Source organism: Moschus berezovskii, chromosome 7 (genome assembly GCF_049115385.1).
Source record: "Moschus berezovskii isolate FMDL1 chromosome 7, NW_MosBer_1.0, whole genome shotgun sequence".
In the NCBI taxonomy this organism is placed as follows: Eukaryota; Metazoa; Chordata; class Mammalia; order Artiodactyla; family Moschidae; genus Moschus; species Moschus berezovskii.
In genome coordinates, this window is record NC_142466.1 from 49502263 (window position 1) to 49519192 (window position 16930).

The 16930-nt window shown below is 41.6% G+C and overlaps 1 protein-coding gene across 5 annotated transcripts in view; it reads right to left on the reverse strand.

Moving 5' to 3' along the window:
• SMARCA2 (SWI/SNF related BAF chromatin remodeling complex subunit ATPase 2) overlaps positions 1-16930 on the reverse strand; it is a 179393-nt gene that overhangs the window by 64178 nt on the left and 98285 nt on the right. For all 5 annotated transcript variants that reach the window (XM_055428322.2, XM_055428324.2, XM_055428323.2 and 2 more), the window contains exons 24-27: positions 16400-16563; positions 10039-10266; positions 6174-6251; positions 366-584 (exon numbers count right to left, since the gene is read on the reverse strand). In XM_055428322.2, the coding sequence (XP_055284297.1) occupies positions 366-584; positions 6174-6251; positions 10039-10266; positions 16400-16563 (689 nt within the window). The remainder of the gene's footprint in view (positions 1-365; positions 585-6173; positions 6252-10038; positions 10267-16399; positions 16564-16930) is intronic.

The following is a 16930-nucleotide window of genomic DNA, read 5'->3' on the forward strand; positions in this document are numbered from 1 at the left end:
ACTCTGATTGAAGAACATGAAATGAGGGGGAACAATGAAAAAGACTTCTAAACCCCCTTCCACATTTTGATTCTAACTCCAAGTGCGGCATGACCAGGCAATCACGAGTCATAAAACATCAGCAGGTCTCATAGTTCTCATAATCCTGTTTCCAGTGACCAATTCTCTCGCAAAACAACTCCTCATTATCTTCCAATGAAATGCAGAATGACTCCGCTGCAAGAGCAAAATGACTTATCTGTGTTCAAGAGCCCTTTCCGCTCGTAGGGGCAACCAGTCCCCCTCAAAGGGGTCCAGCTACAGGCCTCTGATTTCACCGAGCCAAAACGCCCCACAGAGCAGGAAGTGGAGAAAGCCACACCTACCCTCAGCCACTGCTTCTCCGTGAGCGCATCGCTGTAGTCCACGTCCCGCCGCTGGCGAGACCCCCTCCCGAAGATCTTCTCCTCCTCCTCTTCACACGTCAGCCGTTCCACCTCGGCGTCATCTTTAATAATCCACGAGGGCAGCTCGTCTTCCTCCATCAGGCGGGGCTTGCGTTTCGGGTTCCGGGCATCCTCTCTCCGCCTGTCCATGTCCATGCGCTGGAGGGATGAACAGAAGTCTCACCAAAGGGCAAGGGGATTCTGTACGGTGGAGACTTAGCAACAGGTAAGTCTCTTTGCAAGTCACCTCCTATGGCTGCAGGGCCCCTTCAGCATCTCCCATGGAGCCTCTGTGTTCTGACTTGTTCCAGCTCATCCCTAAGGCCAAAATCTCTTCCCTTCCCCTGTACCCATCTTTGAAATTTATTTAAGTACTTTAAAAAAATACTCCTTAAAAAATTCCTTTTCTTAGTTTATGTGGGTGCAAAAGCTCCCCCTTAAGTAACAGTGAGAAAATTCAAATCGGGGGTGTATTTTAAGGAGAGGGCGAGGGTGGGATGATTTGGGAGAATGGCATTGAAACATGTATATTATCATATGTGAAACAAATCGCCAGTCCAGGTTCGATGCATGATACAGGATGCTCGGGGCTGGTGCACTGGGATGAACCAGAGGGATGGGATGGGAAGGGAGGTGGGAGGGGGGTTCAAAACGGGGAACACATCTACACCCGGGGCAGATTCATGTCAATGTATGGCAAAACCAATACAATAACGTAAAGTAATTAGCCTCCAATTAAAATAAATAAATTAAAAAAAAATAAAAATATAACAGCATAAATTGATATAACATTATTATAAATCAACTATATTTCAATTTTTTTTAAAAAATGAGTTAAAAATATGAGCCCTGGTGATACAACTCATTGCTACGCTGGTGTAAAAGTATTCTTCAGGCATATAAAAGCGAAAGTTCATTAAGAAAATTTCCTGTACCTCAATGGGGCTCATGCTTTTAATCAGACAACCAGGAAAAGTTAGTCATCAAGTGTCACTATAAAATAGCCACCCTCAGTTGGACTTGGACACGTGAGCACATAACTGGTTTATTAGTCAGTCAGTCATGAATGTATTCAATTTTCAGTGTACCCTGGGCTCTGGGAGAGGAATGTCCTTCAGTTCTTCAGGTTTCAAAAAGCTTAGCTCTTATGAAAATATTATGCCACAGAGTGACAGACATCAAAGGAAATCTCATCTCAACTGATGTAAGTGAAATGGCTTCCTTTCAACAGTCTTCAAAATGCCTACATCCCCATGTCCTATTTTCCTTTTTAAAAATCCAGTGCACTAGTAAATAAATTAAGTGCCATGTATTTGCCTTTAACCTATAACTAAACAAAGTGATGGTTAAAAAAAGCAAAACCTCCACTGAGCTGCTGTATACATTAGTTATATGTGTCTATCACTGGCGAGACCATTTCTACAAGCAAACAGACCATTAACCATTAAATGATTTACCTTTTCCCTCTTCCTTCAGTTCTACTGTACTGAAATGGGATTTCAATATTAATTTTTTCTTAAGTGCTAAAACTGGTAACAGGATATGAAAGAAATTTCTGTTCAAGTCCAAACTGGATCTCTAGAATCTATTTAAAGTTCAAAGTTCCTTCAACTATGCTTCAACATTTTTGGAAATCATTATATTCCCAAGATGGGCTGGGCTTGGAGCATGGCAGAGTCCCATTGGTAGATAAACGTGGCCATCCTATTCTGTCATATGCTATAGTTAGCTGGAGAGGTTGCTCTTAATCCTGCCTCCTAATGCTCTGGTATCAGAAATGGGATCCAACAATCAGCACACAGAGGATGCTTAGTTAAAGTGCAATCTAAACAGGGGCCTCTCAAGGTAATTTCTTAATAGTTATTAGATAGTATTCAAGAAAAATCATTTTTTGTTAAGGCACTGTACAGAGATGGCAAAATATCACCACTTCAATTTTTGGTTATATGATTAGCATTTCCCATACCAAGACTTGTAAAATGACTTATGCCATGCATTAGTCCACAAATGAGAAAATAATTCTCTTCTAATATAAAAGAAAATAAATAGCACTGCTTTTTTTTCTTTTAGGAAGAATGCAAAAAAAATTTTGATGCAATTTTTAATAAGATTAAAGTTCTGTGACTGTAACTCTTCCCAAAGATTTCTACTTACAGAAGACAAGTACAAAATCTGAAGTTCATATTCAAATAAGATTAATTTATCATTTAGCTATTACGTGAATATGTTTGTCTTAACACCCAATAACCTTATGCTAATTTGTATGATTGTTTTTAAGGGGAAATAATAATGCCTCTGTAGGGATCAGACCAGCTTAAAATCTTTTTTAAGCTTTTTAAATGTTAGTATGTTAGCACAATGTTTCAGACATGAATCTTGGCCTGTCAAAAATCTCTTTTAGTTAAAATTCATAGGTAATCAGTGTAAGAGATAACTTTCTGAAGTCACATTTTTGGAAGGAGAAAACAAGAAAAAATGTTCTAAAGAAAGGTTTTATTTTAAAGAGATTATCTGCATAATGTGTGTTATTTAACTACAATGCCTGCTGCTGCTGCTGCTAAGTCACTTCAGTCGTGTCCGACTCTGTGTGACCCCACAGACAGAAGCCCACCAGGCTCCCCCGTCCCTGGGATTCTCCAGGCAAGAACACTGGAGTGGGTTGCCATTTCCTTCTCCAATGTGTGAAAGTGGAAAGTGAAAAGTGAAAGTGAAGTCGCTCAGTCGTGTCCGACCCTTAGCGACCCCATGGACTGCAGCCTACCAGGCTCCTCCATCCATGGGATTTTCTAGGCAATAGTACTGGAGTGGCTTGCCATAGCCTTCTCCGAACTACAGTGCCTAGGATACATAAATCAAATAATATGTTTATATTACTTTTATATGGGCTTCCTTGGTGGCTCAGACAGTAAAGAATCCACCTGCAATGAGGGAGACCTGGGTTTGATCCCTGAATTGGAAAGATCCCCTGGAGGAGGGCATAGCAACCTACTCTAGTATTCTTGCCTGGAGAATCGCCATGGACAGAGGAGCCTGGCAGAGCTAACTTATAAAAAAAAAAAAAGTGGATTAAGAGTTTAAATATTCGAATTCCAAATCTAGCTCACATTCCATTCTTGTTTCTCACTGCAGTTTTTAATCTGAACTGGCAAGGATTCAATTTGATTTCCTGCCCCCTGGTGGAGGTGCTAATGAATAGTGAATTGGCCAAAGGCAGCAGGCTGATTAAAAGACTTTAAAAAACCAACACAAGGCAAACCAAACCAAAGCAAACCAAAAATCTGTATTATCCAAAAATGAGAAGTCAACCTTTAAGAAACCAGCACATGTTCACAAAATGAAAATGCCTACAGAAAAGCCTTCCATAGCCAGCTTCACCTGTTCCCAGTTAAAAGAAGGCTGAGCCTTGGCCAGACATCCGATTTCTTTTCTTTTTTCCAAGGCTTTCCATTTCTACAGATACCCAGCCAGAAAGGCAGAAAAGTACTCCTTTTCCCTTCTTTCCCAGCTGCTGATGGAAACCTCCATCTCTGGGCCTAATATGATTTGAATAATGGCAGATAGCTTATCCTTTCCAAGGGCCTCAAGAGTGTCTGAGGCTATAGCGGTGCTGAATTATTGCCAATCAGTGATCAGCTAAGGAAGCTGAGGGCCTCTTGCCTCGCTGTTCCCTAGTCATCTACATTTTAATAAGCTCCTCAAGGAGAGAAAAGATTAGTCTATTTCCTATGTGTATCTCTAATCTCCCCAAACAGAGAATAATCTATAAAGGTGGTGATCGGCAGTCTGAGTTAAGAAATTTAGGTTTTATGAACACCCTGTGTTGACCATGCTGGTAAAGTCTTCTTTCTGTCATTTTTCTTTAAAATGGCCTTACTATGGGTAGGATCGTTCATTTCAAAGTGCAGGGGGAGAGTAAGCATCCCAGGATAGGAGCTAGTCCCATGGCTACCTAAAAGTTTCCTGAGAAAGAATTAACTGTCCTTTATCTTGAATCATTGTGTGTGAGCACAATCATTGTTCCCAAGACAAAAGTCACAAAAATAACATAGCTTTCACACAGCTGGGACTCCCTTCTCAGACTGTCTAGGCTGAAGAGGTGGAAACTGCAAACCCTGTGGGTCATGATTGGCCCAGGATCATATTTTACTTGGCTTGAAGTGTTAAATTATAATAAAAAAAATCGAATTTAGTTGCAAACATCTTGAAATCCAGAGAGTGAATACAAAAACCTCACCTTTTAGTTTCTCTTGAAAAGCTGGAATCTCTGACTACATGGGACTTTCAGCTCTGTCTCCCTGAAACAAAGCGACTCCCTTTGTTCACCCTTCACCACCATCCACTCATGCCTGTCCACTTGCTTCCCTCATTAAAGTCATCTGTCTGAGACCTGGGGGCTTCAAATTTGGGAGCTCTGATTGGGGGTTCTACAGCATTTATTCACTCACTCCACAAACAGGCTAAATGTTAGAAAGATCAAAAGATTAAACACATTGAGCGGAGCCTTACAACTTGATAGGTCCTGACCTAGGCGGACATCCTCATGAGGCCTGAAATTTTGCAAGTATTTATTAAGCATCTATTATGTGCCAGTAACTGGTCTGAGCGCTGGGGATACAGAGGTAAATAAGATAGCTATAGTTAATGGCTTAAGAACACAATCAGATATGACTTCCGAGGGCCTCACTCACTAGCCAAGAGACTTGCTACCTTCCCTACTGACCTTGTGGGCAGGCCAGAGACATATATCAAATTCAGGTTTTGGTAAGATTACAGATGATTATGTATCTTGGAAAGTCAATGTTGAAACATCATGGACATTAAATCTTCAGATGTCAAGGTTCTTTGCATCTGTGTTATACCAGTGAAAGGCAACCAATTTAGATCTTTAAGGGAAGACTATACCTTGATGCAGACCTAGAAGGTTGCTTCCCAGGTGGCACTAGTGGTAAAGAACCTGCCTGCCAATGCAGGAGATAAGAGACATGGGTTTGATCCTGGGGTTAGGCAGATCCCCTGGAGGAGGGCATGGCAACCCATTCCAGTATTCTTGCCTGGAGAATCCACGGACAGAGGAGCCTGGTGGGCTATGGTCCATAGGGTCGCAAAACGTCGGATACAACTGAAACAATTTAGCGCGCACACCTTGATGCATACTTAGAAGGTTGCTTAGGGAGGTTCTCTTCAACAATAAGAAAAGGGAGGACGTCGTCTCAGTTCCTGTCCTCCTGCTGTCCGCCCTGCCCCCTTCCAGGGAACATATTTGTTTGAAGCCCTAAGGAGACAGCTAGGGAATAGCTGTGAACTCTGCCTGGAGGAGCAAGGCAGGTTCCCTGAAGGATGCCTTCCAGCATCAGAAATGAGCTGGAAGCAGGGGGTGTGTCTGTGGTAAGCTGGGTATCACAAGGCCTGTCCTGAGGGTTCAGCTGCTACTCAACCCTAGCCAAACGCTTCCATCAGATGTGAGCCTGGTATTATGGTCCATGCTCATTTTTCAAGAGAAGCCAGAAATCAGGATTCTTTTTGTGTTGGCAACAGACTTGAAATTTTTAAAAAACACGGCATGGGCCAAACAAAATATGTCTGCAGGCTAAATCCAGCTAGTTTGCAGCCTCTGAACTGAAGGAAAAGGCTCAGGCTTCACAAATGAAATTTGGCCAGGGCACACAGGCCCCAGACATCGTGTGTTTAACAGAAAAGGGGCGGGGGAGGGAATGAGGCATTTGTTTCCATGCTTTTCTGTAACATTACCATAAAAAGATCAAATTCCTCCTCTCGTCGAGCAATCATCTGGTTCAGAGTCTCATCGTCGGGCACTTCATCTTCTTCCTGGGATTAAGAACAGAACAGAATGAGTTAACAGGTTTCAGGAGAGAGGCTGGACAACTGGGGTGAGGTACCAGTGACTAAGGTGAACCTCCAGAGGTGATTCTCCAGACCAATGGGACCCCATTTCAAGCCAGAAAGAAAACAGAAAGGTCACTTGCCATAAGTATTTTGCAAGCAATTCAAAGCATCTTTCCAGAGCAAAAACTGTTTAGGCAGGAAACATAGTATATTCTAAGAAATACCAGTTCTTTTGAGGGCGGGAGGGGGGTGTATCTTGATTCCTTTAATTTAATTTTAGTTTTGGCTATACAACACAGGATGCGGGATCTTAGTTCTCTGACCAGGGATCAAACCCATGCTCCCTGCATTTGGAGTATGGAGTTTTAACCACCGACCCACCAGGGAAGTCCCTTGATTTCCTTACTTTTAAAACAGGTTACTTACTGTCTCCCTACCTCAATGACCTCATCTGTAAAATGGGCATGACATTTACTCCACAGAGTAGATGTAGGATTTAAATAAGGAAATCCCCATGAGAATGGGTCTAGTGTTAAGTCTTTTAATTCCATTAAACTTATGCCCAATATAAAAGCTTATCTTCAAAGCTTTATGAAGAACACGAGTATGTGAAACTTAGTGATAACACACAAAGCAAGACCACAAAAATCACATGGATATACGTGTCAAATACATAACTTTTAAAATATGTTTAATCAATGTATTTCAGTGGGCACTATTATGCTACTATTACAGCTGCGGTTGTGACAACTCAAAAGGTATCAATAACAAACCCCCCACAAAATTCTTCTTAATGAAAATAATTTAAATGAGGTAGAGAAACAATTACCCAAGGCCTCACATTTTCATTTTATAATGTGTTAGACCAAGGCATGTTACATATCTGAAAATTCCTCAGAAACCAACAGTTCTAAAATTTTTTAGAAATGTTATTCTATCATTTTCACACTTAAAAGATTCCAGAAGTTGGGTAGGTACTACAAAACTTATAGTCCCAAGTGCTTTATATCATATGCTGAGTGAGCTTGTTAAAAATCAAATGGGGAATTTCAGTGTATTAGCAGAGGGAAGAAAGGAAAACCCAGAACTTCAAACATCCAGTTTCCCGTCATATTGCTACATTCAAAATGGGGCAACTTGTTCTAGAAAGAGTATGCGTGTCCTAGCAGCTTAAAGGAGATGCCTCTGTCTATTCCCAAGATAACGTCTGGTGCACTGGTCAGAAATGAATGCAAGTCAGTAACGTAAAAACTGATGATTCAAGATAAAATTACCTGTGAAAAACCTATGCTAGTTCATCTCTTGATGGAAGGCAATTTGTCTAAATACATTATTATATTTCATCTGACAAAGAAATAGACTAGTTGGAGTAGGCTGTGACTGCAGGATACAAAGAATTTGGTTAGTATATCCTCTGGTGGAAAGATGTCTGGCTTTGTCCATCCTATTCCTAGGATCATGTTATCCCCTCTTAGCCTATATAGTGTCAGGTTGGACTTCTCCCAAGCCCAAGATGAAAAGATGCTCTTCTAAACTGGCAAGAAGCTTGGCTTTCACAGAGAACAAACTGGCTGGCAAGCGGACAATACATCTGCCTGGGTTCCTTATGCGCTAGTGCTCCATGATCCATCAACCACGGTGATGGCTGCTGCGGATACTCAGGATCAGAGACCATGATTGCAGGCGATCAGGGTCCACAAACATCTTCACATAGGACACGCGCTATCCAGAAAACAGTAACATCTGTCCGACACACAGACAGCCTGGAACGAGTGTGGAGCCCCAGTAAGTCTGCTCAGTTAGAAGCAAATGGCATCAGATTCCACTGAAGGCTCCACCTGGTGGCCCTCAGGGTGAGCAGACCTTTGGTCCTGTCCAAAATGTCCATAAGACATGTGGTCCACGCCAAAAGGTTCTTGAACTTTGGTCCTGTCCACAACATCCATGAGCATATTTGGTCCCTGCCAAGTGGTTCTGGACAAATATCAAAGAGCTTTTGCTGTGGACCAAATGTCTTATAGATCAAATGTCTTAATGGATGTTGTGGACAGGACCAAATGTCCTGCAAGGGCCCTGAGGACTAGGAGAGGTCAACATCTCCCTGAGGTCTCAGAAGGTTGCAAAGCTACAGGCAACACTAGATTCCAGCTAATGCAGGTCGGGGTTATTTCCACAAGGCCTACATAAAACAAAACAAGCAAAAATGTCATGGAGACTCCTAGTTGAATATCAACTCTGCCTATTATTCTATTTTTTAAATTTCCAAATGTGTAAACAATAAAAAAAAATCACCTGACAACCTGATTCTAAATCCGTATCAAATATTCAATTTTGAGAATCAAATCTATATCAAATATTCAATTCCTAGAGTCAAATGTAGCAAATTACTTAAGATCAAAATTTTAAAAATATGAGTGAATGTACGTACATATGCATTTTCATCATTTTAGTGAAATCTAACAGATAACTAATCAAATATATAAGCCTGACAAGTGAAGAAGCATAACAGAAATGTGCTCTTCAATTTGCAAAAAGATTCATTTCAGGATTCTTTTAAATATCAAGAACTACTTCACATTTCAACTTATTTCAGAAAAAAAAGTAAATGAGATTTTTGAAAGAATCCGGCTTATAATTTACAGAAGATTTAAAAAACATTCTACTTAAGGCAAAATCAAACTACATTTGACCTTGAACAGCTGTGGTTAGTTCATGTATATCTTACAAGGGGCCCTTCGGATCCATGATTCCTCTGCATCTCCAGATTCAACCAACTACAGACCCATGTAGCACTGTATTATTTAGTATGGAAAAACATCTGCATGTAAGTGGACCCACACAGTTCAAACTGTGTTGTTTAAAGGTTAACTATATATCTAATATACACAATGAAAATAGTATTCCACATGAATATATAAGACAAACCCATTTTTCCATTTATAAACATGGGCACACCAAACCAAATCTGTCCATCCCAAGTCAAGCTTATGATAAGGACTGATGCTGGTATTTTGTATAGTCTTCTAGATTATGTACTGTGTGTCTTAACTCTTTCAAACCCATTTAGTAATGAAAATTTATTTAGTAACGAATGACTAAGACTAGCAATCTACAAAAACACAGCTACCCAAAGATCCCCCGAGAGAAACAAAATCGATACATTCTTGAAACAATGTTGGCAAATAAAAAGAGATTGCTTTTTGTCAGTAATTTTCTCAGTCTTTGGTCAGCTCTTAACAGGAGAATCTGGAATGGAGGTTAAGGTCATTCTTTTTCCAGTAGAAGTATGACTCAAAGAGCTAAAGACAGCTGCAAGGGCTTCTCCAACAAATATATATTGAAGTTCAGTGATCCCTGATCAAAAAGCAAGAGAGAAAAAGGGCTCTGAAGGATGGAGAGAGAAAAGGCAAGGAGGAACCCTTCGGTTTTGTCTAGTCTCATCTAGCAGCTTCAAGAGGCCTTTCTGCAGTTCTGAATCTTCCCTACAGAGGGCAGCACTCACAGTACAAGCGAGTGTGCAGGTTGCACCTCTCTGGCGGAAACCAGGGAAGCCCGCCAGCCAAGGCTTCAGGTCCTTCTAGCAGCTGCTTTTAAGACACTCGTCTGGGTAAGTTTCACAGGCTTTCTGTGAAATTTATCAGGGTAAGACAGCGGCTAGTTTATTCATTTTAATTAACGCCAGCCCAGGAAACGCTTTAAAGAACAAAGTGGTCCTTAACCCTCGCGAGACTCAAGGCGACTGACTTCCTAGCTCGGCTTTCTGCCGTACCTCGTTTTCCTCTTCGTGCTCCAGTATGGCCTGCAGGAAGGCCCTCCGCTCATGGCTGGAAGACTTCTGATCAAACATGCCCGCCTGGATCACCTTCTGATCCACATTCAGCTTGTACTTGGCGGCGGCGAGGATCTTCTCCTCCACGCTGTTGACGGTGCAGAGTCTCAGCACGCGGACCTCGTTTTGCTGGCCAATGCGGTGAGCGCGGTCCTGCGCCTGCAGGTCCTGTTGGAGAGAACCACGTGCTTGAGGGCCAACGCGTCTGGGTTAGCGGCGGCGTCGCCTACCCAAGAGGGAACCAGGGAAGTGTTACTTAATCCACCTTTGCTAATGCAAGATTCTGCTTGCTGCTGCTGCCAAGTCACTTCAGTCGTGTCCGACTCTGTGCGACCCCACAGACGGAAGCCCACCAGGCTCCCCCGTCCCTGGGACTCTCCAGGCAAGAATCTGCTTACATTTGTAAAATATACAAGCTACCTTCCTTTGAAAAATTCAAGGTCGTTGCTAGCTGAGGGAACCTGAGTTCAAAGTAACCAAATCAACTTAAAAACATCTCAGGTTTTGAAATCCAGGTCTCAGGATGGTTTTTTTGTTGTTGTTTGTTTTTAATGTGTCCCTAGGTTCTGAAGTGACTTAGCAGCAGCAGCAGCAGCAGGTTCACCAGTTTTGCCCCTAACTAAAAAAATAAAATAAAAATAAATTTGATGTCACAAGTATGACTTGGGTCCCTTGGACTGCAAGGAGATCCAACCAGTCCATTCTAAAGGAGATCAATCCTGGGTGTTCATTGGAAGGACTGATGCTTAAAGCTGAAACTCCAATACTTTGGCCACCTCATGCGAAGAGTTGACTCACTGGAAAAGACTCTGATGCTGGGAGGGATTGGGGGCAGGAGGAGCAGGGGACGACAGAGGATGAGATGGCTGGATGGCATCACCGACTCGATGGACATGAGTTTGGGTAAACTCCGGGAGTTGGTGATGGACAGGGAGGCCTGGCATGCATGTGATTCAGACTGAGTGACTGAACTGAACTGAACTGAACCCTAAGTTGTAGAGTTAAAGTGAAAGTGTTCGTGGCTCAGCCCTGTCTGAATCTATGCAACCCCATGGACTGTGGCCTGCCAGGTTGCTCTGTCCATAAAATTCTAGCATGAATACTGGTGTGGGTTGCCATTCCCTTCTCCAGGGGATCTTCCCGACCCAGGAAATGAACCCAGGTTTCCCTCAGTGCAGGCAGATTTTTTACCATCTGAGCCACCAGGGAAGCTGGTTGCAGGGTTAAAGGAAGATGTTAAAGAAGATTATTAAGATACTGCTGAATTATACACACATACATTATACATATATACACACATTGTTCATATAATGATTGTCCATGTACAAATTTTCTGGGATCTAATTTGAATCATCAAAGACTCAACCTTTAGTTTGGAGAAATGAAAGGGAAGGCTAGTAGAGTGGTAAACAAGTCAACATTTGGGGGATAGAAATTTGGCACTGTGTATCGAAAGTGTTAAAATTGATTGTGGTCCTGAACTCAGAAATTCCACTTCTGAAAATGTGTCCTAAGGGAATAATCATGCATATGCACAAAGATTTACAATAAGGATGCACCTTTCAAAATTATATATTATTTATATATTTTTTTAAAAAAGCAGAATTAACTAAACATTCAACAGTAACAGACTGATGAAATAAATTACAGTCTTCTACCATATGTGCCAAGATAGTACATTAAAATTATACTGTAGAAAACTTAATGACATAAAGCTATAATATGTGAAAACTGCAAGTTATATATGAGTATGTACATTATGCTGTATGTGCATATATTTATCTATACCAAGGACAAATACTAAGAAGCCAATAATATTTGTATCTCCAGATAAGATTATATAGGTGTTGTTACATTTTCTTCATTTTACTTTCATATGGTTTGGCAATTGTTTTTTTCTGCTTTGAATATAACTCTTATAATAAAAAAATAAGGTTTTAATGAAATCTTTAAATAAAAACCTTCATAAAGCTATGAGGCAGAGTTACCTAATTTTAAGGCCACATAATAAAAACTTGTTGGCATGTCCCTTTTGTTTATTTCGGTCTAGGTAATGGCTTCTGGGTCAATGTTAATTAGTTGTTTCCATGTGTCCTCCATTAAACCCATGTACATTTTTAGGGCAAAGGTCTATCCCCTGTATCCTGCATCCCTGGCACCTTTAAAAAATTTTTTTGCACAGAGCTGATACTCCATAGCTGTAAGGCCATCATCTTGACAGGATGAGTTTCCTGGTCACTCATGCAGCACTAAGACACAACAGGCTGAAGCCTGCCCAGGAGACCTGGCTTTGCTGGCCTTTACAGTTAAATGACTAATTGGGCAAAAGTTTTTTTTCTCAGAGGATATCTGAATGGGAGAGCTAAACTATGAAGACAGCTGGGACTCGTCCAAATTAGATTATTTTCCACAGAGGAGAAAGTGAGGTAGATCATTAAAAGCCAAAGGTATGGAATCACTAGGGAGGAAACCCTGCACTTCATTTTCAAGCCCTGGCTTCAGCTCCCTCTCCACACATCTTCACCAGAATGGCTGAGCAGCAGCCAAGTTGGAAAGTTCTGTGCCATCCACCTCGATTACTTCCTAGAAGAGGGGTCAAATACTGATTCCAGAATGGGCCCAGGCTCCCTGGGTCAAGAGCAAATATCGAGCAACTGTTCCTACCGAAGGCTGATATTCATTTTTCTTTCTTTTTCAATTGCACATTTTATATGTAAAAATGTGAGAATCATTCTTTGCTTGTACTGTGGTCCAGACTCAGGTGGCCTGCCAGACTTACCCCTGGGTTATAGTTTGAGCCTGTCCTAGAAGATGCTGATAAAACATGAAATATTAAGGTCCAGCTGGCAGCAGATTATGACAGGTGAGGTCATGGAGAGCATAGACCATCTACAAACAGGGGAAGAAGTTCTTGAACCCTTGGGAGTTTGTTGCCATTAGGTTTTTGTTGTTGGTGGTGGTGGTGGTGTTTTTTGGTATGTTTAACATGACCTGTTTGGAAAATAGCAAAAATGACTATTTCTAGGCTGAAGAAGTTTATGCAAGTTAAGCCTGTGGGCCTCTATGCCAAAAATGGGGGGAAATATCAATATTATGACAAAGAGATAAGTATTAAAATCACTGAATGGATTATTTATCATTTCTGAGGTCTTTGAGATCTGGAACCCCATCACACTGATTTAGGTGTGATGATATCTGAAGACAAGAACACAGAAAAGGACCTCCAAAGCAACTGTGCTGTTGACCTCTCTGTAATAACAACACAGCTCCTGCTCCACGGGTTAAAGTGAATACAATAAAGGAAATACCCGTGTTTCTCATAGAAGTTTGAAATGAGAGTCCTGGTGACCCCGAAAGGTTTTAGAGCTAATTCCACATTCATATGTTCTATCTTTGACTTTAGCAATGGCCTCCAATTAGCAACTTTAAGGCCGGAATCTTCAATCTGTCAACCTATGTCAAATAAACCCCCTTTCACCAATGTGCCTTAATTTTGATTCAATACAATAAAGAATAATTACAGGGAAAAAGTGTTTCTTCAATATATGCTGAAGCCAAGATGGAAAAAGAACTCTACAACTTGTATTTGGAGGGGGAGGTAACATTTATGCAAATGTACAAGGTTGAAAGAGCCCAAAGCCAGGATTTAAACCCTAACTTAGACAGACCTGGGTGTGAATCCTGGCTGTGCTTCCTGGGTTTCTTTACATATAAAATACTCCGAGGATTACCTGAAATGAGGTATGCAAAGTGCCTCATAGTATCTGGGAGAGTTGTTGTTTAGTGAAAGTTAGTTCTACTACCTTTTAAATGAAAAGTTAGTGTTCTTCTGTATCACTCTAAGATCACTGCTTTCTGAAAATTAAAAAAATAAAAGTCTGCCCAAACTAATGGCCATGTTTAAATGACAGGCATGAAAAATAAAAACAAAAAAATCTAGTCAGTCTAGTTAACCAAATTAGGTGGAAGTGAATCTACCTATGGCAGATATATAAATATCTGCAGAAATATATGGCCCAGTGTGAGGAATTTGGGATAAATTAGACCAGAGGAAATGTGGGGGTCTGTGTTTTGTTGCCCAAGTTTCAATTCACATGCACTGTGAACCATTAGGTATGCATGTAACTTCCTTTGATTCTGGGGTTCCATTTTTAGCTACTGTTCATAAAAGTGTGTGTGTGTGTGTGTGTGACAGAGAGATAGAGACAGAAACACATGGATGTCCCAGCATCCTTTCTCATGGTATACTAGCATTTCTGGAAACTAGATTTCCTTGGATTCTTAGCATAAACACTGTGCCAATGAGGATGAGCAGCTGAGATGCTACAGAAGTGTTTGTCCTGGAAGATAAAATCTAGTGCACTCTCCATTCACCTATACCCAGGCTACTGTATCTCACTGAAGATTCAGGCAGCAGCAACGAGGGTGATGCCAACATCCAGGCAGACTAAGCATCCTGGGAGGAGGGGAATACACAGCCTTCCCTAGACACTTAGCCTAGCTCAGTGCCTGTGGCATAACAGCCCTTCAAAAAATGTTTTTGGAACAGGCACTGAATCACCACGGCAAGAGGAAAACTGCAGGTTTCTCCTGGGAATATGAATTCTCCCTGTGATTTGGAAGAAATATGGGATATAAAAATATACTAGGCATATAAGACTATCTCCTGAAGACTAATACACTATATGCTGATCACCTGTAACCCTTTTCAGGGTGAGGAAATTTCAACCACCTGTAACCCTTTTTGGGGTGAGAAAATTTCAAAAGGAACTCGACTTTAATATCATCACCTAGAAAGAATGGCTAGTGGACACATGCAGTGGTCAAGGCTGGTGGCCACCCAAAGGTTTGGAAACACTGCTTTTTTCTTGAAGTCAGGGATCCCCAGCTGTATGCAGACAGAAGTCTGTGTCTGAATCTCCCAGAAGCTTGTGTATAGAGAAGTCTAGAAAGGTGGGAAGACCCTACAAAATTAAGGGTGAAGTGCAGGGAATGACAAGCAGGCATGGCTGTTTTTAAAAAGCTCCCTTGTAATTCTAATGCATCTGAACTCCACTTCCTGACAAAAACAACTTCTGTAAGCCTTTTCCATCCAATCTTCACAACAACCTAGTGAGATGGCATGATTCTGAGTATTTATAGTCCATGAGACCTGTACAGGAAGGAGTCCAGGTTAAGCTGATATAGAATTCACCTTCCCATGTGAGAACTGCAGTTTGCTTTACTGCTGTGAATCCACATTTGTTCCAATATGAACCTAATGTTCAAAAATATCACTCTGCATGTGTGCTAAGTCGCTTCATTCATTTCCAACTCTTTGCAACACTATGGACTGTAGCCCACCAGGCTCCTCTGTCTATGGGATTCTCCAGGCAAGAATACTCGAGTAGGCTGCCATGCCCTCCTCCAGGGAATTTTCCCAACCCAGGGATCGAACCTGCGTGTCTTACGTCTCCTGCACTGACAGGCAGGCTCTTTACCACTAGCACCACCTGGGAAGCCTGAATATCGCTCTACTGAGTATCTTATAGGCAGGTATACTACCTACCTCCCAGACGAAACTGCCACAAGGGACCTATTCTATTCGTTGTTCTAGCAGTTGCTCATAGAATATTTCTATGTGTTTTAAAAAACTGAAGTATAGTTGATTTAAAATGTTTTAGGTATACAGAATAGAATATTTTTTGATGATGATTTTAAATAAAACACACAGAATAAAAAACTAATATACAAATTGTTTGACTTTGGGGACATTATTTACAGCTTTCTAGGACTCATTTTTACCAGGTGACTCAGACAGTAAAGAATCCACCTGCCACTGCAGACCCAGGTTCTATCCCTGGGTCAGGAAGACTCCCTGGAGAAGGGAATGGCTACCCACTCGAGTATTCTTGCATGGAGAATTCCAAGGACAGAGGAGCCTGGTGGGTTACAGTCCATGGGGTCGCAAAGAGCTGGACACAACCGAGCAACTAACACTTTCAAATATACTTTGCTCAGTGGCAGTCCCAGGAGGTGGGGGGTGGAGGGGCTTAAAATGAAGGGGGAACCTGAGTTTTTGTCCTGCAAACTTGAACTCTTCAAAGGCATACCAAAGTATTGTGTAAGACATCTCAATGCCTATGTTTCAAGGGATATAAGAAAGTAGACGTAAGAATGTGCTGGACTGTCTTCCCTTTGGAGACATGGTCCACTTGTTTAGGAATGTGCTCTGCCCCATAAATGCATATGAGGGAACTGCTAGCCTCTCCAGTCTTCTCCAGAAGGGAGGCTAGGGCACCAAAGGCAGAGAGAGGCACACCTGATGAGGATTCCAGTCGCTGTCGAAGATGACCACGGTATCAGCGGCCTGGAGGTTCAAGCCCAGGCCTCCAGCTCTTGTGCTCAGCAGGAAAATGAAATACTGGGACCCAGGTTCGTTGAATTTCTTTAGCAAAGCAGCACGATCTTCAGACTTGGTGGTGCCTGAGGGGATGAGAAAAATAAATTTGCCAATTAACCCCTGTCTGAAAATGGCACAGAGCTAGACAAAAGGGCCTGCTTCCTTGAGAAACAGACTCAGACCCCTCTTAGTATTGGTGAGGAACCCCTAAGGTTCTTGCACTTTTGAAAGGAAAGCTGAACAGCTTGCAATTAGCAAAAAAGAAAGAGAGAGATAGTAAGAGACTTTTCTCTAATCAAGAAGGAATGCTCTATCTACTCCTCATTGTTCCAAAACATTGAAAAGAGTTTAAATATTCTGATAGGGAATCCGTGAAACTTACAAATCTGGTAACATTCTCACGCTAACCTAAAACTCAGTGAAAACATTTTCCGGATTTATTTTCATGCT